The sequence below is a fragment of the Peromyscus californicus genome, unplaced genomic scaffold, assembly GCF_007827085.1.
Source record: "Peromyscus californicus insignis strain IS unplaced genomic scaffold, ASM782708v3 Scaffold_4__1_contigs__length_199733344, whole genome shotgun sequence".
Classification (NCBI taxonomy): Eukaryota; Metazoa; Chordata; class Mammalia; order Rodentia; family Cricetidae; genus Peromyscus; species Peromyscus californicus.
In genome coordinates, this window is record NW_026294562.1 from 168766223 (window position 1) to 168790789 (window position 24567).

Genomic DNA, 24567 nt, shown 5'->3' on the forward strand with positions numbered 1-24567 from the left:
GGGTTTAATATCTAGCACCCCCCAAAAAAAGCTGAGAGTTAAGTGACTTCATGTAAAATAACTTGCTCAGCGGGTGCACACAGCGAACGCCACTGGTCCGCAGGACACACCCCTCAACCCTGGAGAGCTCCTGCCCGGTCCTCACCTGCACCCCGCCTCCCCATCCTCCAACCTGAATCAAGTTCAGAACCCACGGCATCGCGTGGTGTGATGTCTGCATACTAATGCTCTACCTCACAAACTCCGGTGCAGTATTCGACAAGGGGCCTCTATGTTCTAACCGCGTGTCTCGCGAGTGACAACATGGCGCATAAAAGACCCTGTGAAATCTCCAGCTTGCATAGGGCCCGGCGCGCACCTGTGTGAAAGCGGCGCTCCGCGGGTCCCCGCCGCCCGCACCTGGCGCCCGCACGGGTGCCCGGGAACCCGCCGCTCACCTTCTCCACGGACTCCCCTCTTCACCAGCGGTTCAACCGCCGAAGTTTCAGCCCCGCCCCAGATCCGGCCTCCTCACTTCTGATTGGCCTGACCCTGCCGGCAGCCATGTTTCCATAAGTCAAAAGGGACGCCCGTCACTCTGTCCCGCCCCCACGGGAGAACCCGCCTTCCCGAGCTTGCTCTTAGTCTATCTGGGAGAGGCGTTCCTAACCGAGTGCAAGGAGACCTCTGCGGCGTCGGCCCCATTTCCGATGACTATTGGCAAGCCATGCTGCCAATCATACAAAAAAGGTGGTTCCCGGAGCAGCCGGAGGGAGGATCCCGGAAGTGGCACCTTGACTCCGCCCACCATGCCCCTGTTTTCCCCTCCCCATAGCTGGGCAGGCCGCGCCCACAAGGAAGGGAGAGGCGGAACAGAGTGTGGTACATGCGCAGAGGAGGGTCCTGGCCTCCAAGTCCCAAAGCTCCAAGGATATCCTCAACCGTAAGGACAAATCCAGATTTTTTTAGCACTCAGTGTATGCCTACGCCTACCCTGATCACTTTGCTAGACTTGGCTTTGCTAGTGCGTGTGTTTGGTGTTTTTGAGACAGAAAGTAGCCCAAGCTAGTCTCCAACATCCTTGAACTGATTGATCCTCCTGCCTCCACTCCCCCAGTACTGGGATTACAGGAGTGTACCATCATGCCCGGCGTGGTACTGGCTTCACTAAAGCTCAACACAGCAAAGTAAGCATTATTTTTTGTTTTTAATATTTTTAGATGTATTTTGTGTGTGTGTGTGTGTGTTGAGTTTTATGCCTGCTCGTACCACCACGCGTGTGCCTGGAGCCTGCGGAGATCAGAAGGGGCGTCAGATCCCCTCGAACTGTAGTTATGACACACCATATCATAGTTATGAGGCACCGTATTGGTGCTGGAAACCCCAGATCCTCTGGAAGAGCGGCCAGTGCTCGAGAGTTTTTTCTTTTCTGGTGTTGTTTAGCCTTGGCTAACCTGAATTTTCACTATATAGATCAGGCTATTTTCGAACTCACAGAGATCCTCCTGCATCTGCCTCCCGAGTGCTGGGATTAAAGGCACATGCCATGACCTCAGCTTCAGTAGTTTGTTGTTGTTCTTTTTTTTAACTAGTTTTTAAGTGTGTGTGTGTGTGTGTGTGTGTGTGCACGCGCGCATGTGCACAAGCACACTACAACCACAGCATCTGTAACCCCAGTCCTGACAAAGCAAAGACAGAAGGATGGCAGGAGTTCACTGGCCAGGCTGCCAAGCCAGTCAGTGAGCTGGTTCAAGGAGAAATCCTATTCTCAAAAATTAGGGCGTGGAGACACTGAGGAAGGCACCCCACATCCATCTCTGATCTGCATGCACACACACACACACAATATAAGTACACAATAAATGAATAAGTACACAAATTCAAAGTATATCCAAAGGCTCAGTGGTAGAGCCCCTGCCTAGAATCCCCCAGTGAGGGGCTGGGTGTGGCTCAGTGGTAGAGCCCCTGTCTAGAATCCCCCAGTGAAGGGCTGGGGTGTGGCTCAGTGGTAGAGCCCCTGCCTAGAATCCCCCAGTGAGGGACTGGGGTGTGGCTCAGTGGTAGAGCCCCTGCCTAGAATCCCCCAGTGAGGGGCTGGGGTGTGGCTCAGTGGTAGAGCCCCTGCCTAGAATTCCCCAGTGAGGGCCTGGGGGTGTGGCTCAGTGATAGAGCCCCTGCCCAGAATCCCCCAGTGAGGGGCTGGGGTGTGGCTCAATGGTAGAGCCCCTGCCTAGAATCTCCCAGTGAGGGGCTGGGGTGTGGCTCAATGGTAGAGCCCCTGCCTAGAACCCCCCAGTGAGGGGCTGGAGTGTGGCTCAGTGGTAGAGCCCCTGCCTAGAATCCCCCAGTGAGGGGCTGGGGTGTGGCTCAGTGGTAGAGCCCCTGCCTAGAATCCCCCAGTCAGGGTCTGGAGGTGTGACTCAGTGGTAGAGCCCCTGCCTAGAATCCCCCAGTAAGGGGCTGGGGTGTGGCTCAGTGGTAGAGAAAGCTGCAAAGAAGACTGACACCAGACCAGATGCCTGGAAGAAGCAGGAAACAGCCAAGCTGCCTGGAAGAGGTATAGGCCAGAGTCACTTGGAAAGGACCCTCTCCAGCCTGTCGAGCTTCCTGCAGGCCATGCAGTGTGCTCCAGGTTCCCAGCGTTGTGAGCTGTCCCCCATGCTGGGGTGGGCTTTGGTGATGCAGCTGTCTTTGAGTCATTTCTGCTCCCGTAGGTGACCCCAATAAACCCCAATAAAACTCAGTGGTTCACCAAGTTGGACTTTGGTCTGTCCTGGGTCCCCTATCTAGGGTAAGTATACATGTCTGTTGTGTCTGTCCAGGTAAAGTTTTATCACACAACATCTCTGCACATGAACACATATGTGTGCTTACACCACACACATACACACACACACACAACACAAAAATGTTACAAACAGAATAATCATATAACCCGGCAGTTCTACTCCCAGGACTGTACCCAAGAACACTGAAAACACACAGACAAATATTGATACATGAATGTTCACAGCAGCATTATTTATTGCAGCCACAATATGTAAAGAGCCTGAATGCCCATCAAAGGATGAACAGGTGAACAAAATGTGTTGTTCATAAAAATGGAGTACTGATCCATGCCTTAAAATGGATGAACCTTGAAAACATGATGCTATGTGAGTGGTGTGACACACAAAAGGTCACATGGGGGGCCGGAGAGATGGCTCAGAGGTTAAGAGCACTGGCTGCTCTTCCAGAGGTCCTGAGTTCAATTCCCAGCAACCACATGGTGGCTCACAACCATCTATAATGAAATATGGTGCCCTCTTCTGGCCTGCAGATATACATGCAGGCAGAACAGTGTATACATAATAAATAAATAAATATAAAAAAATATAGTGATTGATTATTTAAAAAAAAAAAAAAAAAGGTCACATGGGCTATGAGCCATGTGAAATGTCCAGAGCAGGCAAGTCCATAGAGAGAGTAAGTGGATTCTTACTTGGTGCCGAACACCGCAGGAAGGCAGCGATAAAAATGCCTTAGAACTCGATGAAATTGGTGACTGAACAGCGCCGTAAATGTATTCCAATGCTTCTGGCTCATACACTTCAAGATGGTGAATTTTATGTTAGTAAACTTCACCTCAATAAAACAATGTTAAGCAAAGGACTAAGAAATAATTCCAAGCCGGGCGGTGGTGGGGCACAAAGCCTGTAATCTCAGCCTCTGTCTGGAGGCAGAAGCAAGTGGATCTCTGTGAGTTCTAGGCCAGCCTGGTCTACAGAGAGAGTTCTAGGACAGCCAGGGCCACACAGAGGAACCCTGTCTCAGAAGGAGAGAGAGAGAGAGAATTCCAATGAGGAAGTGACGTTGGCTTTTACGGAGGTGGTTGCAGTGGAGATGGAAAGGGTGGTTAGGATCCGCATGTATTCTGAAGGCAGCAGTGACAGGATTTGCTGATGGATTGCATGTTGGAAGGGAGAATGAGAAGAGTCAAAAATACGTCTCAAGTTGTTTTTGTTTTTGTTTTTTCAGTCTGGAACTGTCAAGATGGAACTTCCACTTAGTGAGATAAGAGGAACCTGGAGGGCAGGGCAGAGAGAGACCTGACATCTGGCTATGCAGACATGGGGAGGGGGGCGGGTCTGGGTAGATAGTAGACTTCCAGGTAGAGTCAGTCACGGAGTAAAATGAGGATCTGAGTTCTGGGGTGAGATCCAGCCTAGAGAGAGAGAGATGAGATGGCTATAGTGGATAGATTACATAAATGATAGACAGACGGACGGACAGACAGACAGATAATATACTTTAAAGATATTAACATATGAAAGATGAGATAGACTGATGATAGATGATAGCTAGGAGAATAGATAGATGAGCGATGATGGGATAGGTTATAGGTGATTGATGGTAAAATAAATAGCAGATATATAAGCTAGGTAAGAGATAAATAATTGATAGGTGGTAGAATATATAATAGATAGAGACGGATGAGTAAGTAAGTGAGTGTGTGGAAAAGAGAGATTGGCAAGATGGATAGAGAGAGTAGAATAGATAGACATACGTGGGTGGGTAGGTGGAAGGTTAAAAGGATTGGAAGGACAGATTAGATGATCAATATATGGTACAAAGATAACTAATATTGGGACTGGAAAGACAAGACAGTCCAGTAGATAAAATGATGGCTATACAAGTAAAGGGACCAGAGTTGGATCCCCAACATGCACATAAAAGCTAGGCATGGCAATACACACACGAAGTTCCAGTGATGCGTGCCTGAGACAGGATCCTCAAAGGTTGGTAGCCAGTCTAGCCAAATTGGAAAGCCTCGGGGTCAGTGAGAGACCTTGTTCCAAAAAATAAGGTGGAGATTGCTCAACATTTAAGAGCACAAGGTACTCTTGCAGAGGACCTGGGTTCAGTTCTCAGTCCCTACATGGCAGTTCACAACCACCTGTAACTCCAGTTCCATGGGATCTGCTGTCCTCTTCTGGCTTGCACGGGCACTGAACACATGTGTTGCACATACTTACATGAAGGCAGAACACCTTATATATGTAGAATCAAAATAAATCTTAAAGAAAATATAAGGTGAGGTATGATAGAGGAATACACCCAACATAGACCCAGCATACACGAATGTGAAGAGACACATACATGAACACATACACAAAAGATAGAATCAGCCAAGTAGTGGTGGCACACGCCTTTAATGCCAGCACTTGGGAGGCAGAGATGGGTGATCTCTGTGAGTTCAAGTCCAGCCTTGTCTCCATAGTGAGTTCTGGGAGAGCCAGGACTACACAGAAAAACCCTGTCTCGAAGAAAAAAAAAAAAGAAAGAAAAAGATATGATCGATGGACAGACAGACAGATAATAGGACAGATAGATGATAGATGGATAGATTAGAACTATAGAGGGGTAAATATGGATAGATGGTGATGACAGAGAGCCCATCACCAGTGACAGGAAGGAATGAGGACAGGAAGCAGCCAGACGCTGCCCCAGTGCTGAAAGACCCCCAAGGACAAGGTGGCAACAGCAGAGAAGCCTACAAGGGAGGTAGGAAGGGGTCTTGAGGGTGGGTGTCCCAGAATCCAAGAGAAAATAGTACAGCAAGGAGGGGGGCCGCGTGGAGAGCTCCCCCTGGGGTTTGCAGCCGGGCAACATTCTTTTGCTCACATAGGACACAGCTGAGGTACCGCATGGATCTTAATAAAGAGTCGAAGACTGAAAAGATAGAGATTAAGCACTCCGCAGGGAAGCCTGTGGGAGTGCAGGGGACGAGAAGGACAGTTGCTAAAACTGTATTCACCGGGACCAGCGATGGGCTGAAGTGGTGACAGCGCTTGCAGCCAAGCCTGAGGACCGGAGTTCAATCCCCAGACCCACAGGGTGGAAGGAGAGAACCAGCTCCCGAAAGCAGTCACCAAAGATGAGAGCATAAACTAAACACCCGTGGGTCCTTGCCAGGGTGACAGGGAGGTCCACCAAGAAGAGAGGAGACTGAGGGGACAGGGTCAGAAGCAGGGATACTGTCACCCCTGCAGCCAGGAAGAGTCAAAGCGCACGTGCCTAATACACCGGAGACCCTAGGTTCACTCTCTAGCATTGCAGAAGGAAAAAGGAGACGGCGTATGGGGAGGGGAGGGTCAGTTGATAGTGTGATTGCCTTGCACGCACAGAGCCATGGGTTCGATCCCAAGCACAGTAGAAAACTGGTGTCTTCCTTGGCTTTCTGTTGCTGTGCTGAACATGACCAAAAGCAACCTGGGGAGGAAAGGGTTTATTTGGCTTATAACATCACCGGTTACACAGTCCATCACAGAGAGAAGTCAGGGCAGGAACCTGGAGACAAGACCGGACGCAGAGGCCACGGAGGAACAATGCTTGCTAGCTTGCTCAGCCTGCTTTCTTACACGAGCTAAGCCCCCTGGCCCAGGGGTGGTACTGCCTAAGAGTGAGCCAGGCCCTCTCACATCGATCATTAAGAAAAATGTCCCCACAGACTTGCCCATGGGCCAATGGGATGGAGACAATTCCTCAGTTGAGGTCTCCTCGTCCCGGATGATGCTAGCTTGTATCAAGATGAAAAATACAAAGAGCAAACCAAATAAAACCTCAGCAACACATGTGGTGACTTTTGCCTGTAATCTCAACATTTTGGAGGTAGAGGCAGGGGGACCAGAAATTCAAGGTCATCCTCAGCTACATAGGGAATTCCAGACCAGCCTGGGCTACATGAGACCCTGTCTCAAAACAAACAAACAAAAGCCTAGCTCTGCTACTGTTCTGCTTGTGGTGTGTCCTCCTTGTTCCTTGTGCCTCAGTTTCTCCACATCTGTGGAAGGATACACATAAAGCCTCTTCCTCCACAAACCCAAGGCCAGAAGTACAGCCACAGACAGCACACCAAAGAGATGCCCACACCCCCACCTCCACGGGTCGTGATTCACAAGCAGCCAAGATCTGAGGCGGTGTCCATCCGCACATGAAACGGCACAGCAAATACAGAATGGAATACTAGTCAGTAACGTGAAAAGCAAAACCCGGGGCTCTTGCAGGGGACCTGTGTTTGGTTCCCAGCACCCACATGGCAGCTCACAGATGCCTGTCACTTCAGTTCCAGGGCATCTGAATGCACGTGGCACACACCAACTCATGCAGGCGCACACACCTATGCATGAAAAGTAAGTAACCCATTAAAAACAAATAAAAAATAAAAATAGCCGGGCGGTGGTGGCGCACGCCTTTAATCCCAGCACTCGGGAGGCAGAGCCAGGCGGATCTCTGTGAGTTCGAGGCCAGCCTGGGCTACCAAGTGAGTTCCAGGAGAGGCGCAAAGCTACACAGAGAAACCCTGTCTCGAAAAACCAAAAAAAAATAAAAAATAAAAAAAAATAAAAATAAAAATAAAAACCTACATACAATGGCACAAGCCTGTGGTCCCAGCATTTGTCAGGTGAGGCCAGGCAGTCGGGAGATCATACGCTGCTATGTAGCAAGTTCAAGGTCAGCCTGGGCTTCCAGAGACCTGATCTCAAAAAAATAAAACAAGCAAAAAAGAAGAAAAAGATGAGTATGGCTGCAGCCTGGGATGCGTGGGTCAGTGTGGAGGCAATCAACTGAAGGGGAAGACTCCTGGGGGTGCCTGTGGGGGGAGGGACTGAGGACCTGAAGCTGTGAGGGAGGTGAGGAGAAAGGAGACTTGCAGCCTTAAGGCCCAGCAGCAAGGGTTTGGGCTGACAGCTTGGCTCTGGGTATGGGGAAAGCAGGGGTGTCTAGGGCAACGGCAGGGTTTCTGGCCTGAGCCACTGGCAGAGTTTGGAACTGATCCCAGTGGCAGTTACAGAGTCCCAGGGAGATGTTAAGGCTGGGATGGGGGGTGGGGACACCGTCAGATGCCAAAAACACCAAGGTGGCAGCCTGTGCTAGAGAGACAAGAGAGGGATTGGAGCCCTGGCTCTGGCTCCAAATTCCTGTGGGCTCCAGGGCAAAATAAAACCCTCTCTGCTCACGCCTGTAATCCCATCACTTGGGAGGTGGAGGCAGGAGGACCAGGTGTTCAGGGCCAGCCTTAGCTATATATCAAGGTCCAGGCCAGCCAAGGCTATGTGAGACCTTGTCTCAAAACATGTAAGTCTCCTCTGGATCCCAATTTTTCCATCTTACAAAGAAGTCGTAAGGAATAAAGGACCCATGGGACACCCAGCGTTTGTCTAGAATCCACTTCAATAGTAAGGGTGTTTGCCTGGTACGTACAACGCCCTGGGTTCCATCCCCAGGACGATTTAAGGAGGGAGGCATGTGGGAGGGATGGCTCAGGCATTAAGAACACTGGCTGCTCTTCCAGAGGACCCAGACTCAGGTCCTTGTACCCACCCCACAAGGTGGCTCACAACCATCTGTAACTCCAAATCTGGGCATCCGCTCCCCTCTTCTGGCCTCCCAGAGCGCTCCTTGCACTTGGTGCACAGACACACATGCCAGCAAACACCCATACACATACAATTTTAAAAGTGTTAAAGAAAGGAAAGAAAGGGGAGCCAGGAAAGAGCTCAGCTGGTAAAGTGCCTGCTGTGCACGCATGAAGATCAGAGTTGGATCCCCAGAACCCACGTAAAGTAGCCAGGTGTGGCGATGCACACTTGTAATCCTAGTCCCAGGGAGATGAAGGCAAGAGGATCCTTGGGGCTTGTGGAGCAACCAGCCTAGACTATTCAGCAAGCTCCAGGCCAATGAGATCCTGTCTCAAAAGTACAAGGTAGATAGTCCCTGAAGAAGACGTAGTTGACCTTTGGGACACACACACACACACACACACACACACACACACACACGGAAATCAGGAAATGAATTTTGTCTTGAAGGTAAGATAGAAAGGCGTGGTGGTGCACACGTTTAATCTCAGCACTCAGGAGACAGAGGCAGGCAGATTTCTGAGTTTGAGACCAGCCTGGACTACACAGAGAAACCCTGTCTAGGAAAACTAAGAAAGGGGCTGGAGAGGTGGCTCAGGGTTTAGGAGCACTTGCTGATCTTGTAGAGGACCTGGGTTTGAGTCTCAGCACCCACATGGGGGTTCACAACCATCTGTAACTCCAGTTCCAGGGGTCCTGATGCCCTCTTCTGACCTCTGTGGGTTCCTGTACCCACATGGCATACACATACACACATACACACATACACACACACACACACACACACACACACACACACACACACACACATACACACACACACACACACACACACACACACGCACACACATGTTAAAAAAAAAAAACCTAAGGAAAAAAAGTGAGAAATGCTGGACAGTGGTGGCGCATGCCTTTAATCCCAGCACTCGGGAGGCAAGCCAGGCAAATCTCTGTGAGTTCGAGGCCAGCCTGGTCTATAGAGGGAGATCCAGGACAGGCACCAAAACTACACAGAGAAACCCTGTCTCAAACAAACAAACAAACAAAGGTAAGATAAATTCCAGCCATTTCTGAAACAGCCCCAAGCATACTTCATCACTTCATTTTCTTTTGCTTTGATTTTAGACAAGATCTCACATAGTCCAGGCTGGCCTCCAATGCACTGTATAGCCAAGGCTAGTCTGGAACCCTTGATCCTTCTGCCTCAGGCTCCCAAGTACTGGGACTACAGGTCTGTACCACCATACCCAGCCACTCCTGACACTTTACAGTACATACTTATGCTGAACGGTATTCTGGGCATTGATGATAATAAAATTAAAATCAGTGAGCTCTGAAAAATGGTGAAGACACTCTAATAGTCAGCCAAGATTCTTTATGTAAAAATAAACACTCATGACCATGTCATCAATATGTGAATTTGCTTTTACCTTTAATGAATGGTAAAATGACATGCATTAGCTTGAAATAAACGGGTTTATACTTTAGTATCAGTAAATGTTTGTGTACATATTTTATACTCCTATATTCCCAAGTTCACATAGAAATTCCTCAAATCTTAAGGTGTCACTAGTGGAAAAAGTTTGAGAGTCTCAAGCAGCTCACTCCTGTAATCCCAGGACTGGGAAGCAGAGGCAGGCTGATCTCTGTGAGTTCGAGGCCAGCCTGGTCTACATGATGAGACTCTGTCTACAGAAGGTGGGGGAGGAGGGGGGGGGGACGAGGAGGAGGGGGAGGAAGAGGAGGAGGAGAAGCTCTAAACTGAACCAGATGTAGTGGTACACACACCTATAACCCCAGCCAGAAGGATCTGGGTTCCTTGCCATCCTCGGCTACATAGGGAACTGGCTCACAACCATCCCTAACTCCATCCAGATCCGCCGGCACCAGGCATATACGTGGTGTACATACATACACATAGGCAGAACACGATAAGCATAAAATAAATATTTTTAAATTAAAGATAAATAAACGCATTTTGTGTGAAGGGTTGGGGTTCGTGGAGATCATATGACAGTCTCGGGACTTGGTTTGCTCCTTCTGTCAAGGGGGTTACCATAGATCGCACTCGGGCATCTGTTTGACCACCAGGGCCTTCATCCGCTGAGCCACCTCGCAAGCCCCAGAAACTAATTTCTTACATCGAGTTCAGAAAGTTTGCAAAACCCTGCACCACACAGTCCTGCCTCTCCCAAATGACGAGAGGATGTGTGATGCTCACAACAGCTTAGATGGGGCTCTTTGTTTTCCTGGCTTGGACTCCTGGAATCCTCACCACACCCTCAGCTCTGATTGCTATTTGACAGATGGTGACAGACTAGGAGACAGCCCAGGCTGGATAGAGGTCACCCAGCTGGGAGGGAGGGGAAGGGGGCGGGGCCAGTCCCTCCTGAGCCTGCGCACTTGATACCTGCCCACTTGCCCACTGGTCCCGCCGGCTCTATCAGCTCCCACCTACACGGAGAGAGCGCCCAGAGCCAGCCAGTCCTCAGAGGCCCCTTAGAACTGGAGGCACATCCTCCTTGCTCACCGAGTCAGCCCCCTTTTTGAAAGCTAGAGAGCCGAAGCCTCTCATCCAAAAACACAAAAGCTGCTAAGTCTCTCCAAGAATCCACCATGCTACCCCCTCCTCCAAACTCCCTTATTGAGAAGCATCGGGGAAAGACGGCTAAGAGTGCGTCCTTGGCTTCCTAGGTTCAAATGCCATCTTTCAAAACAGTGCCTGACAGGGAGGGGCTTGGTGGTTCAGGCCGGTAATTCCAGCCAGGTACGTGGGAAGCAGAAGCACAGGAAGGTTGTGAGTTTAAAGCCAGCCTAGGTAACTTAATGAGATTCTAAGTCAAATTGAATAGGAAGCCGAGCATGGTGGATCCTGTCTAGTCCCCGCACTAGAGAAGCAGAAGCAGGAAGATCTCTGTGAATTCAAGGCCAGCCAGGAAGAGAGAGAGAGAGAGAGAGAGAGAGAGAGAGAGAGAGAGAGAGAGAGAGAGAGAGAGAGAGAGAGAGAGAGAGAGAGAGAGAGAGAGTCTCAAAAATGAAATAAAAAGTAAAATAAAAACTGGAAGTGTCGTTCAGCCACAGAGTGCTTGCCTAGAAGTCTCCAGTGAGAGGCTGTAGGTGTAGCCCAGTGGTAGACCCTGCCTAGAATCCCCCAGTGAGGGGCTGGGGGTATGGCTCAGTGGTACAGCCCCTGCCTAGAATCCCCCAATGAGGGACTGGGGATGTGGTTGAGTGGTAGAACCCCTGCCTAGAATCCTCCAGTGAGGGGCTGGGGGTGTGGTTCAACACTAGTGCTCTTGACTAGAATGCACAAGGTCATAGAGTGACTCCCTAAAAAAGCTTTAGTATCTAGGTGACAGCATACTCTCCAGGCCTGTTTCCTTTTCTGCAAAAAGGAAATCATAATAATAACCTAACCATACGGCCATGGTTAAGTCTCAAATTAGTTAGTACCTACAAAATTCTTAAAACGGCGGTCTATACGTCTCTATGTTGGGACATGTTCTCAGCAGCCCTGTACGATTAGACTATTTACCACTGAGGTTGTTTCAGGGAAAGAGAATCCATTGCATGCACTCACATTAAGTCAGAAACTGGGAAGGTTAGATTCTATCTGCCTGGACCACCTTTAAAAAAAATATATGGGGTGTGTGTGTGTGTGTGTGTGTGTGTGTGTGTGTGTGTGTGTGTGTGTTTTGGAGGTCAGAGGACAACTTGCAGGAGTTATTTCTCTCCTTCCACAATGTGGGTCACAGCTGGTTGGCAAGTACCTTTACCTACTGAGCCCTCTCACCAGCCCAGACGTGAACTTCTTACCACTGAATCACGGTTTGATCCTTTACAGGGTTTCAGCGTGAATGGGACAATTTCTGAATGAATAATATAAGACCCGGGGGGGGGGGGTAAGGATATACCCAAGTCACCCAGCAGGTAAATGACAGAGCTAGGATTCAAACCCAGGGTCCTGTATGTCCAGGTTGAAGCCTACCTGTGTGCCAATGACTCCCGCATACGGCATTGTAAAGGGAGGAGGAGAGGGTGAAGCTACCCTCTTCTAGCATGGGTTGGGTCTCTGGGGGCCCTGGTCCTGGACCCTGTCCAGGCTGAGTAACCATCCCCCCAAAAGCACTGGAGTGTCACGGATAAAGGGAGAGGGTGCAGCCCCCTCCACCACCTCTGATTGGGGCCTTGCAATCCCCCAGGATTTGGTGCTTGGAAAGCTGACGTTGGGTTGCTATGGTGATGGGTTTGGGGCGGTTGCCATGACAGCAGAACTAGCCTTGGTTTAAAAATATCTAGGAGGAGGTTTGTGTTTGTGTGAGTGTGAGTGCCCGGCCGACCATGCTGTTTTGCGTGGGTCCAACCAGGAGTGTTTGGGAGGGCTGGGTGGAACTGGGACTGCGGGTCTGACTTGGGGGAAGGGTGGGGGCTTCACAACACACGGCAATCCAAGTGTGACGTGCACTTGTCACTGAGTGGCCGTTAAAGTCCAGTCATCGTGTGTGCCAGACTTCACTTGTCCTGTATCTAAATGTGCACAGTTTTTGTGGAGCTGTAACGAAGGCCACTCAGTTTAGACTCCCCATGTCATCAACATGTATGTCTTATGTAAGCAAGGCTGTATGTCTCTTGTGGCTTTGATCACATATGTGTAACTTCAGGGGGGGTACAAATTTGGAACTGTGAGTCTGAATACGCCTACATGGGACATATTTGGATATTAGATGTCACTGCTTTGATATTAAATACACATCTATCTATTTGTGTGTAGGAGCCTGTGCTATGGTTTTGGTCTGAATGACTGAGTGTGCATTTTAGGGATGTGTGTGTGTGTGTGTGTGTGTGTGTGTGTGTGTGTGTACACACAAGTATCTCGGTGGTCCTCTCCTGTCAGTCTTTCTAAATCAGTGTGAAATGTGTGCCCCATGTGACTGTGTATGTATGTTAGGGGAGAACTTCACCTGCAACTCCGTGGATGCTGGGAGAGGTCACCTGTGTACTGTGGGTCTGTGAGATGCTAAGGTCCTAAGGTGTGGATTTCAGCCCAACCTCAGTATTTCCCTGCATCCCCTCTTGCCTCTTCTCTGTCTCCATGGCAACCAGCTCCTCAGCTCCCTCCAGGAAGATCCAGACTGCAGTGGACCACAACCCCCTCCCATCCCCCTTGGCTGAAGGGACAATGGGGGGAGGGGACAGACGGGCGTCCACCTCGTCCACCCTGGGCCATCTGCTGCCTCCACTGTCCTGGGGACCTGAGAGTGCAGCAAGGGAGGGGTAGGTGGGGTGGAGCCACAGACCCCCTCCCCAGCTGCCACAGTTACCCCTTCCCGGACCCTTCTGGGGATAGACTTGCCTCTGTCTGACCAAGCTGAAAAAGAAGGAAGCCCTGGAGACCAGGCATCTAGGGAGCAGAAAACGCATATATCTGAGAACACAGAATATTGGCAACAACCCACTCCAAGGAAGAGCCTCCTATCTCCTATGGCTTCAGGCTTTGGAATTAGGCTTGTCCTCTGTCCAAATCCCAGTTTTCTCTCTGTCTAGCCATGTGCCCTTGGAAAAGCCTTTCTGCCGCCTCCACTCCGTCATCTGAAAATCAAAATTTTCTAACAAGCGACCAGAATGATAATACTTACTCTACAAAGCACTAAGGCTGTTTTGTTCCGTGCTGTGTCCCGGGGTCTAGGGCAGTATCTGTCACTCAGTGGGTGGGCCATCAGTACTGCTGATAGAACCGAGTGCCAGTCGGCTTCTGTGACAGCTACTTGCTTTAACTAGATTTCAGTCCTGTGAGCCCGACAGTAGCCTTACGTCCACTCTTCACGGAGAGATGGACGAGCCATCGGGGGATTTCTTTGCTGACAGATGACACTTGAAGGGGCATTTCTGGCTTTGACCAAGTGATAGCAGACTGCTTGCCCTTGTTTCCTTTACTTCTTTTTCGGTTTTTTTGTGTTTGTTTGTTTGTTCTGTTTCTTGTTGCTTTGGTCGTTGTTTGCTTTTTAACAAAGGGTCTTACACTGTAACCCAGTCTGGTCTCAGACTCAAAGCAATTCTCCTGCCTCCTCCTGTCAAGTGCTGGGATTACATGAGTGAGCGCCCACGCTTGGCTGTTTCGGGTCTCTGAGGCTCAGTGTCCTCATCTGTAAGACAGAATAATGAAAGTACATTCCATCTTTGCTTCCCTGTGGGATTAAATGAGAATCTCTTACTTAGAACCACCCCTGGCACAGAGCAAGTGCACAAGAAATGCTCTTTAGAAGTGAAACGCAGGTAGGGGCGGCGTGCACATCCCCCTAATCCCGGCACTTGGGGGTTCGGAGGCAGGAGAATCCGGAGTTCAAGGCTAGCCTGAGCTACATAGTGAGATCAAAGCCAGCTTTGGGTTACATTTGGCTCTGTCCCGCCCTGCCCCTCGGCAAATAAAAGGGTGAAGGGTAAGGAAGGAAGGCGTGGAGGAGCCTCATGGTCCTTATTATACCCTGCAGGGGGGGGAGTCAGGTCTCTGGCGTCCAAGAGTGGTGGGCGTGGCCAACCCGGAGGACCGTGGCCCAGGCTTCAAGGGTGGACCAATGGGGGCGCCGAAGGGCGTGGCCCTGCCTGGCATGGGCGTGACCTCGCGCGAGTGGGAGGGGCCAGGACGCTGTGGGAGCCTAGGCTGAGAAGATGCTCGGGCCAGCAGCCACCACCACCAGCCCCGTCGCCGCTGCCGCCCGCGCCCGCAGCCCCCCGGGCCCCCACTAGCGGCTGCCTCCGCTCCTTATCTCCGGCCCCCCGCCCTGCACAGGGCCTTGGGAGGGGGGCTCGGCCCTCCGCATCTGTGGGGAGCCCCCAAGAAAGGGCACAGGGAGGGTGTCCTGTCCCCTCTGCACCCCACGGGCTCAGCCAAGTGCCGGGCTTCGGTGATCTTTGGGAGACCAGGACCCCACCCCTCAGTTCTCCATCCCGGACCCCCCCACACACACACCCTCTCTCCACCCTGCTCTCCCCGCCCCCCCCCGTCCTCCCAGCTCTGTCAGCGCTCTCCCCCCCCAGCCCCCTCCCGCTTCCCTCCCCGCCGCTCCCCTCCCCCCTCCTCACCGCCCCCTCCCCTCCCCCCTCACCTCCCCTCCCCCTCCCCCGCCCCCCCACCATGAGGATGATGGCCGCCGGCGCGGTGCACGGCCTCTTCACGGCCTCCGCGGCCCCGCAGCCGCCGCCGCCCCCGCCGCCGCCGCCGCCGCCGCAGCCCCAGCCTCCCCAGCAGCCGTCGCCGCCGCCACAGCAGCCGCCGCCGCCGCCGCAGCCGCCGCAGCAGCAGCAGCAGCAGCAGCCGCCGCCCCAGGCCCCCCCCATGGAGCCCGAGGCCCCGGATTCCCGCAAGAGGCCCCTCGAGACGCCCCCCGAGGTGGTCTGCACCAAGCGCAGCAACACGGGAGGTGAGGCAGGGCTGCGGGACCGTGGCGTGGGGCGTGAGGGGGGGGGATCGCGCGCCGAAGGGGGCATCGCCGTCCTCTATCATCCCCCCCCCCATCCCTGGCTGGCAGGTGCAAGTGCTCCAGGGAGGGGAGGGGCGCTCCTCCGCGAGGAGCTGGGGACCCTGTCGGACCCCTTTCTCTTGTCGCCGAGGCCCCTGGGGCTGAGAGCTTTGTCTGCAATGAGAGGGGCTGGGGGGGAGGGGGTGGTAAGTGTCCTTGTGGTGTGGGGGGGAGTTAAGGATGAGGGGCGTGGGTCCCTTCTGGGCCAGTGTGTCCTTGAGGGGTGTGTGATGTGACCCTTTCGGGGCAGGGGTGTTCCCCCGGGTTTGCGTGTCCCGGTTGGGGGAGGGGAAGGAGTAGAGACAGGCCTGCCGACCGACCGGGAGCTTCTGAACCTCCCTCCCTGGGGATGTCCTGAGCAAGGGTTGTCCCGGAAAGGGGCGGGTGTGGACAGTATGCGGGACCGTGCGTGGGGACAAGCTGGGTGGGTGTGTTGGGTGACATGGAGGAAAGGGTGGGTGTGTAAAACTGGAGGGGAAGATGGAAGGCCAGGACAGGTGTGTGTATCTGTGAGGGTCCCGTAGGGCCTGGGTATGTGACATTAAGAGACCATGGATATGACAGGGTAGGGGGTGTGAGTATGTATGTGAAAGACAGGGCTGAACACAAGACCCTCCAGGGTGGGTGTGTAACAAGAGAAGGTATGTGCTTGTCACTCCGGAGGGGGCTCTTGACACACGAGTGAGAGGGGTGTGTGTGACATGCAAGGGGGTGTGTAGGGAGGCAGAAAGGGATGGACTCTGGGTGTGAACCATGAGAATATGTGTGGACTGGGGAAAGGGGTTCTTCTACATGTGGGGTACCAGTGCGTACGGGGTGGAGTGGGACCAGGAGGAGCTGGTGCAGGGATGTGACAAGGAAAAGGGTGTGGGTGTGACTCCAGAGAGGCTATGGTTGGGTGTGACACATGGAGGTGTGCAACGGTGACATCAGAGGGGGTGTGTAACTGGGGGTGGCGGGGGGTATGAAAAGGGAAAGCTGGGACTTGTGGCTCAGTGAAACCCACTGAGGGCGTGTTCACAAGGAAAGCGAAAAATGGAGTTCCAAGTGACTAGGGATGTACGCTTAGGACGCCCTGGATCCGGGAGATGTGCGACACCCAAATGTGTGTAGATGTGTAACACAGGGAGGTGTGTGTGGAAGAGCTGGGTGTGTTACACCAGAGATGGGGGGGGAGATGCAGGGGGCGACAGCATGGGTGTGCATGTGTGTGTGTATGAGGCAGCTCCATGTTAGCTACCTCGGAGACGCGTAGGCTACACCAAACGGACCCTCTGTGTGTGTCGTCTGTGAGAGGTGTGTGTGCACAGCAGAAAAGGCTAAGCAGCGGACTCGAGGCGCTGTCCTCGACGCTAGTGGGTACAGGAAACAAGTGGGACATGGGAGAAGGGGGGATCTTCCGAGCTCTCTGGCTCCCTGATAGGAAGGAGACCCCAACATAGACAGATGATCCCAAAACCTCCTCTTCATCTTGTTTGAGCGAAGAGTACATAGAACCTTCCTCCAGCTTGGCTCAGGAGCAGTCAGGTGCCGACTCCCCATGCCTCCCCTGGAATAAACGGGAGCCCCTCCTTCTTTCTCTCGCCCCAGGCCCCCTCACCTCAAGCCAGGTGGGACAGGATTCCAAGTTCCCTCGGATGGCTGGGAGGGTGCTCAGCAGAAATTGAAGGAAAGGGAAGTTGGGGGAGGGGTGAGAGAGAATTTCCTGCCTGTCTTCCTGCCCCCACCCCTAGCACAAACATGAAAATGTCCAAAGCTGGCTTCCTTTCTTCCTTCCTGCCCTGGTGCTGATGCCAGTCCCAGTAAGGATCAGGGACCCAGATCTGACTAGGCGGCAATTGCCCTGCGTGGCTGCTGGTGACGGTCCCTTCCAGTGCTGCTGTGGCAGGCTCTGAGATCCAGGTGAATTTCTCAATTCAACCCTCTGAAGGGATTATTGAAGGTGTGTGTGTGTGTGTGTGTGTGTGTGTGTGTGTGTGTGTGTGTGTTAGCCAGGGAGGGAAACTGAGGCTCAGTGAGATGAAACAGCTTATCCAAGGTCACAGGGCTCCTAAGTGGCAGATCCAGAATTTATTGAACCCTGGACTGATGGGTCACGGAGACTTAATCACTGGGATTTCGTGTTTCCTTCTACAGTGGCAAAACTAAGTGGAGTCTTTAGGGACTATAACCTGCAGACCCTCGCCCACCTCCAGACCGTATTTGGGGAAACTGAGGCCAGGAGATACAAAAAAGCGGTCCTCTGTTGAGAGAAATAGTCTGGAGCAAGGCAAATGTCGGTGACTTTGATCTCAAATTTGTTAGTTCCTTTCGATGGAAGACAGTGGTGGCTGTGGGGTGCTTGGCTAACCCCTCCCCTTTCCTGCGCTTCTGTGTCCCCAGCTTCTAAATGCAGGCATGACAATAACGCTATCGATAATGTCATAATGGCTAGCATATCATTGCTTAATGTCAGACATGCAATTCCATCTCATTCTCCCAACATGCTGTGATGTAAAAATACCAATCAATTATAATCACGGCTCACATTTGTGGTGCCAAGAAGTATTATGGAAACTATTGGACATGGGTCATTGAATACTTCCTATTCTGTTACCCATCTTTCACATGAACGCTGAAGCACAGAGAGGTTTGGGAACTTGGGCAAGATCACTCAGCTAAGAAGAAGCAGGACTATGGTTTGAACTAGGGAGGCCGGCTCCACGGTGTGGACAGATTCTATAGAGGATGCCTTGTTCAGAGAGGACACTGAGGTTCAGAATGGTGAAGGACTCTACCAGGGCATCACAGGTGATAGCAGACCAAACAAACCTTGTTGTTAGGGGCAATGGGGGGGGGGGGGAGGCGGGAACTAGTGGCCTTTCTGGCTGGTGTCTGGAAACCTGGCTGGCTGACAAACGCCACTAGGAGGGAAAGGAGGCTACGGAGCAAGAGGACTCCAGTGAAGACGTCGGAAGAAAACCCAGCCTTGGGAGTTATTTGAAAACAATCGAACTGCCTGTAATCCCAGCTATGGAGAGGCTAGGGTGGGATGACTGGAGATTGAAGGTCATCCTGGGCTACATAGCCAGACCCTGTCTCAAAAAAAAAAAAAGTAAAATGAATAAACAAATAAAAAATGGAGCTAGGGATGTAGCTCAATTGTGGAACCTTTGCCTAGAATTCTCTAGTGGGGGCCTGAGTGCATGTCACAGTGGTAGAGCCCCTGCCTAGAATCCCCCAGTGAGGGGCTGGAGTGTGGCTCAGTGGAAGAGCACCTGCCTAAAGTCCCTCAGTGAGGGCCTGGGGGTGTGGCTCAGTGGTGGAACCCCTGCCTAGAATCCCCCAGTGAGGGGCTGGGGGTGTGGCTCAGTGGTAGAGCCCCTGCCTAGAATCCCCCAGTGAGGGGCTGGGAGTGTGGCTCAGTGGTAGAGCCCCTGCCTAGAATCCCCCAGTGAGGGGCTGGGGGTGTGGCTCAGTGGTAGAGCCCCTGCCTAGAATCCCCCAGTGAGGGGCTGGGGGTGTGGCTCAGTGGTAGAGCCCCTGCCTAGAATCCCCCAGTGAGGGGCTGGGGGTGTGGCTCAGTGGTAGAGACCCTGCCTAGAATCCCTCAGTGAGGGGCTGGGGTGTGGCTCAGTGGTAGAGCCCCTGCCTAGAATCCCCCAGTGAGGGGCTGGGGGCGTGGCTCAACAATCAAATACTTGCCCAGCATGTGCAAGGCACTGAGCTTTATACCCAGTACCAAGGGTTTTTTTTGGGGGGGGGCGGAACCTGTCTGGTAGACTTAAGAGTGTCCCCAGAAAGAGCCTCAAGTGGCTCAGCTGGTACAGGTGCTTTCTGCACAGGCCTGGCCATGTGGATGTGATTCCTGGATCCCACGCAAAGGCAAAAGGAGAGACACACCTCCAAAACGCTGCCCTCTCCCCTTCTTGCACACATTGTGGCACACGAGCGCACACATACATCATGCACACACACACAATAATAAAAAATAAATGTAAGAGTGTCACCTATTGTGCAGACTGTAATTCTTAAGCTCTAACTTCAGTGACCAGATCATCTTACCTGGCCCACCATCGGCGGCACAGACATATCTCACACCCCAGGAGCTCCCCACCCAGATCTCAACCCCAGAATCCCTTACCCCAAACACACACACACACAAACACACACACACACAAACACACACACACACACACACACACACACACACACACACACACACACACACACACAAGCCACCAGGACAAAAGCCCCGGATGGATAGAGGCTGGAGAGATGGCTCAGCAGTTAAGAGCACGTGTTCTCGCAGAGGACCCTAGTTCAATCCTCAGCATCTGCACAGTGGCTCACAACCGGTTGTAACTACAGTTCCTGGGGAGTCAATGCCTTCTTCTGACTTCCGAGGGCACTAGGTATGCATGTGGTGCACATTATACATTTTTTTAAAGATTTATTTTATGTCTCTGAGTGTTTTGCTCACATGTGCTCACTTAAGCAAATCACTTAGTACATATAAAATATATAAATCTAAAACTAAGAAAAAAAAAGAGTCATGGAAGGAAAACTTCCTTGCCAGGTTTAAAGCATATCACCACCGTGTATTTGGCATGGGACTCTTAACAAGGGATATCAATGCTCCAAACCTCAGTCTCCCTTCTGGAAAATGGGGTCAGCAGGATTTACTGCTCTAGAGAAACTGACTGGTCTGGGTGGTTCCGTCTAGTTACTGAAATTCCCTGTGTGAGCCAAACATGGTGACCCAGGTTGGTAGCCCCCCGACTCCCCCCAGCATCCATATAGGTTCTGGGAATCCAAACTCCAGTCCTCTTGCTGGTGCGTATTATCACTACCCTATCATGGCTTCTAACTCTGAATATGGAAGAATAATCCTTTTTTAAATTATCTTTATTTTAAATTGTGTGTGTGTGCGTGCATATGCTCATGTGTGTGGATGCCCTCAGAGGCCAGAGGTATGGGATCCCTGCCTGGAGCTGGGGCTCCTAGCAGTTGTAAGCTGCCAAATGTGGGTACTGGCAACCAAACTCCAGATATTCGCAAAAACAGTAACTGGCTTGCCATCTCTTCAGTCCCAGAATAACCTTTTTTTCTTTTTCTTTTTTTTAAGTGAGACTTGCCCAAGGGGGCTTTACCCTTGCTTTTTGTCTGGTTTGTTTTGTTTACAATCGTATTACATTTATTCATTCAAGTGGATGGGGCACATGAGGTCAGCTTGTGGAAGCTGGTTCTCTCCTTCCACAGTATGGGTCCCAGGCATCAAACTCAGGTCTTCGGATCCGGTGGCGGGCACCTTCATTTGATAAGCCACCCTGCCAGCCCCACCCCTACCTCCCCTCCTCTTTTCTTCTATTTTAGTATGCCGTGGAATTGAACCCAGGACTTCACATAGGCCAGGCAGGTGCTCCACCCCTGTGCTACATCTCCAGGCCCACTGCACCGATCTCTCGGTCTCTCTAAGAGCATCACACCTTCAGGATGTTACTCTGAGCAGGCACAATCCTAGGCTGCTCTTCTGCACAAGCTAGCACATGATCATTCATGAAGAGACCCAAATGCCTTGACGCCCCACCCCTCCCCAGCACACGCTTCCACACCATGCCCTCGGTGTTTCTTTGCTTCCCCCAGTAACCCCCCCCTCCCACCACCAATGCTTCCAGTAGCATTCTCAAACTCACACCCTGGGCTCCTCTTGCCTTTGTATAACACATTAACTCCCCCAGCCCCAGCCCCCACCACAAACAGGTACCATGAGGACAACACCCCAACTTTGGTTCCCTCTAGACATGGTATCACCCAAAACAACCTCGCTAAGATGTGTGCTTCTTTGACCCCATGTGCATGCTCGTGCGTGCGTGTGTGTGTGTGTGTGTGTGTGTGTGTGTGTGTGTGTGTGTGTGTACACCTATGTGTATGCATGGAGGCCAGAGGAAGATCTCCAGTACCCTCTCTATTATCTTCTGCCGTATCCCTTTGAGTTGGGGTCTCTACTTGAACATAGATCTCGATTATTTTCAGCTAGGCTGACAGCAGGCAAGTGCCAGCCAGCCTCCCGTCTCCACCCACCACAGCACTGGGTTTAAGGCATACTTGAGTGTGAGACTTTTGGTATAGGTGCTAGAATCCCATGGTCGCACAGAAAATACTTTTAACCACTGAGCTGTCTCTCCAGTCCCAAATGTTTTTGGGCTTATATGCATGTGTGCTAGTGGTGTTTTGTTTTGTATCAAGGCAGAGTTTTGCTGTGTAGCCCTAACTAGCCTGGGTGTGTAGCCCAGCCTGGCTTTGAACTTGCGGCAGTCCTCCTGCCTCTGCCTTTGGAGTACTGAGATTAGAGACGTGTGCCACTACGTCAGCCTGGGCTCTAATTTTGTCACTGGTGATCCCTGGGGAACTAAGCCACCTGACAGGATCCACTCTGTGGCAGTGTCTCACTCTTGCCTGGAGAGTCCAGATCTCTTGGGTAGGCAAGATTTCTCTGTAAGGCAGTGTACTGGTTGAGTGTACCGGAAGCATCGTCAAGGGAGATGGGCGTGAAAGGAAGTGTTGGAGGGGGGCATGGTAAGCAGGGGGAGCCAGCTTTGTCTTGAGGTGGCCGTGCTTGACACTGCAGCCCTGGAGGAGACCGGCAAGAGGGGCGTGGGAGCTTCCCTCCTCAACTTCCCTGTCACTGTCACTGGGCTCTGGGAGCTGTGTGGACGAGTGTGAGTCCTGTCCTCTGGCCTGTCTTCCTCACGGGCACAGAAAGCTCAGCATTGGCTGTTCAGACAGGGAAAGGCCTGTGAGGTCTCGGGGTTCCAGGTTCAGCCAAGGTCAACGTCTCTGCCTTTGCTGTAGGAAACAGAGGCCTGGCTCCTTCCCAAAAGAGGTGGACTCCATAGTGTGCCATGCCCTAAACAGGAAGGCTAGGTGGAAGTTTCTAGAAAGGACAGATGACAGACAGAGGTCCACAGTGGGGACTTCTGGAGTTAATTTTTTTTTTTTTTTTGAGTTTCTGTAGTCAGGAGGCCTCATCACCCACAAGTGTTTTTATGTTCTTCTTGACTATTGTGAGTTTATGTTGATACACTGAAAGAGGTAAAGCCATTTGTAATTATTGGCAATGGCTTTTAAATCTCATCCCAACTCTTTTGGTGGATTATTTTCTTTGAGTTAAGTGTGTGTGTGTGTGTGTGTGTGTGTGTGGTGTGTGTGTGTGTGTGTGTGTGTGTGTGTGTGTGTGAAACAATGAGTTTTATTATGAATTTTTAACATTTTAAATTGCATGTATTCATTCATGGTGTGTGTATGTGTGTGGGTGGGTGGGTATGTATGCCACAGCACACGGGTGGGGAATAGTGGTTGTTAGCCTTGGTGGCAAACGCCTTTACCTGCTGCGGCTTCTCACTGGCTCCTGCTATGACATTTCCATAAGTATATCATTGTTCATACTTACCCTCAATTACCCTCCCTTGTCCTTCCCTCCCTTCCTTCTCCAATACCAACGGTCCTTCTGATTTCATGTCTTACATAGATGATAGATGAGGGGATGGATGGATGGATGGAAGGATGGATGGATGATACATACATATACATGTTACATATATATATAATTTGAGACAGGGTCTTATGTAGTCCAGGCTCACCTTAAGCTCTGTAAGTAACCCAGCATGACCTTGAACTCCTGATCCTCCTATTTCCACCTCCCAAATGCTGACAGTACAGGTGTGTGCCACTGTGCCCAGTTTACACAGCACTGGGGACCAGGTTGGACGTAGGGCATCCCACGTGCTAGCCCAGCAACCTGCCTTTGAATACATCCGCGCTCCCAGTAATTAGATGGATGCTGCATCTGAGAGAAACTAGCTATATTTTTGCTTCGTTTGGGGTTTTTGTTCCTTGTTTTTCTCTTCAGAGTCTCATGTTGGGTAGGTAGGCCCGCGGCTCTCTCCGTCGTCCTGGCTTGCGTTATCCGGATCCTCCTGTTCATGCTTCACTGGTGCTGGGATTAGAGGTGTGCCCCACCAGGCGCTGTTGTGGTATCTGTCTCCCTCCCGCCACGGTTGTTTGTTTTAATTACATTTATTTGGTTAATTAGTTATTCACTCAGGGTGTTGGGTGCGCATGCACGCGCCTGTGCGGTGGTGCATAAGTGGGGGTCAAAGAACGCCTTGAGGAGTTGGTTCTCTCCTTCCACCCAGCGGGACTGAGGGCTCGAACTCCAGTGGTCAGATTGGAGGCAAACACCCTTACCCACTGAGCCATCTTGCCGGCCCGGGTTTCTTTGGTTGTTTTTTTTTTTTAAAGAAACTCCCTCTGCAACCCAGGCTGGACTGGACATTTCAAATACTTCACCTTCCTGAGTTCTAAGATCCAGGATGTGCACAGCCATGCCTGGCTTGAAATCTTTTGAGCCATCTTGCTGGTCCAGAGTTCCCCCCCCGCTTTACATACATCTTAAAGTTTGAGGAAAAAGGAACTGTGGGGGGGGGGGCTCCCTGCTGTACCCCCAGCATCTAATGCCAGCACGGGCCCCGAGCAGGTGTTCAAGGAAGGCTCTTTGCAGAAAGGGAAGGAAGAAGGAGAGGAGAAGGAAAGACGTCGTGATTCAGGGGTGCCTGGGAGGGCAGAAATCAAGTATACGACAGAAGAAAGCTCGGGAGGGCTGCTGATGGCTCAGCAGGTTAAAAAAA

The 24567-nt window shown here is 51.6% G+C and overlaps 2 protein-coding genes across 4 annotated transcripts in view; one reads left to right on the top strand and one right to left on the bottom strand.

Moving 5' to 3' along the window:
* The window catches only part of Ccdc61 (coiled-coil domain containing 61), a 36795-nt gene extending 21217 nt beyond the window's left edge, over positions 1-15578 (bottom strand). Inside the window, exons 1-2 of one of the 3 annotated variants that reach the window (XM_052763183.1) lie at positions 15513-15578; positions 14018-14524 (exon numbers count right to left, since the gene is read on the bottom strand). The gene's annotated coding sequence lies outside the window, so the exon portion shown is untranslated. Of the gene's footprint in view, positions 1-358; positions 559-14017; positions 14525-15512 lie in introns of those variants that run through there. The other 2 variants (XM_052763182.1, XM_052763181.1) reach the window with 2 other exon arrangements.
* Positions 15579-15608: 30 nt separating this feature from the next.
* Positions 15609-24567, top strand: part of Nova2 (NOVA alternative splicing regulator 2) — a 33950-nt gene continuing 24991 nt past the window's right edge. The window contains exon 1 of the mRNA XM_052761160.1: positions 15609-15799. Within this exon, the coding sequence (XP_052617120.1) occupies positions 15715-15799 (85 nt within the window). The 5' untranslated portion in view covers positions 15609-15714. The remainder of the gene's footprint in view (positions 15800-24567) is intronic.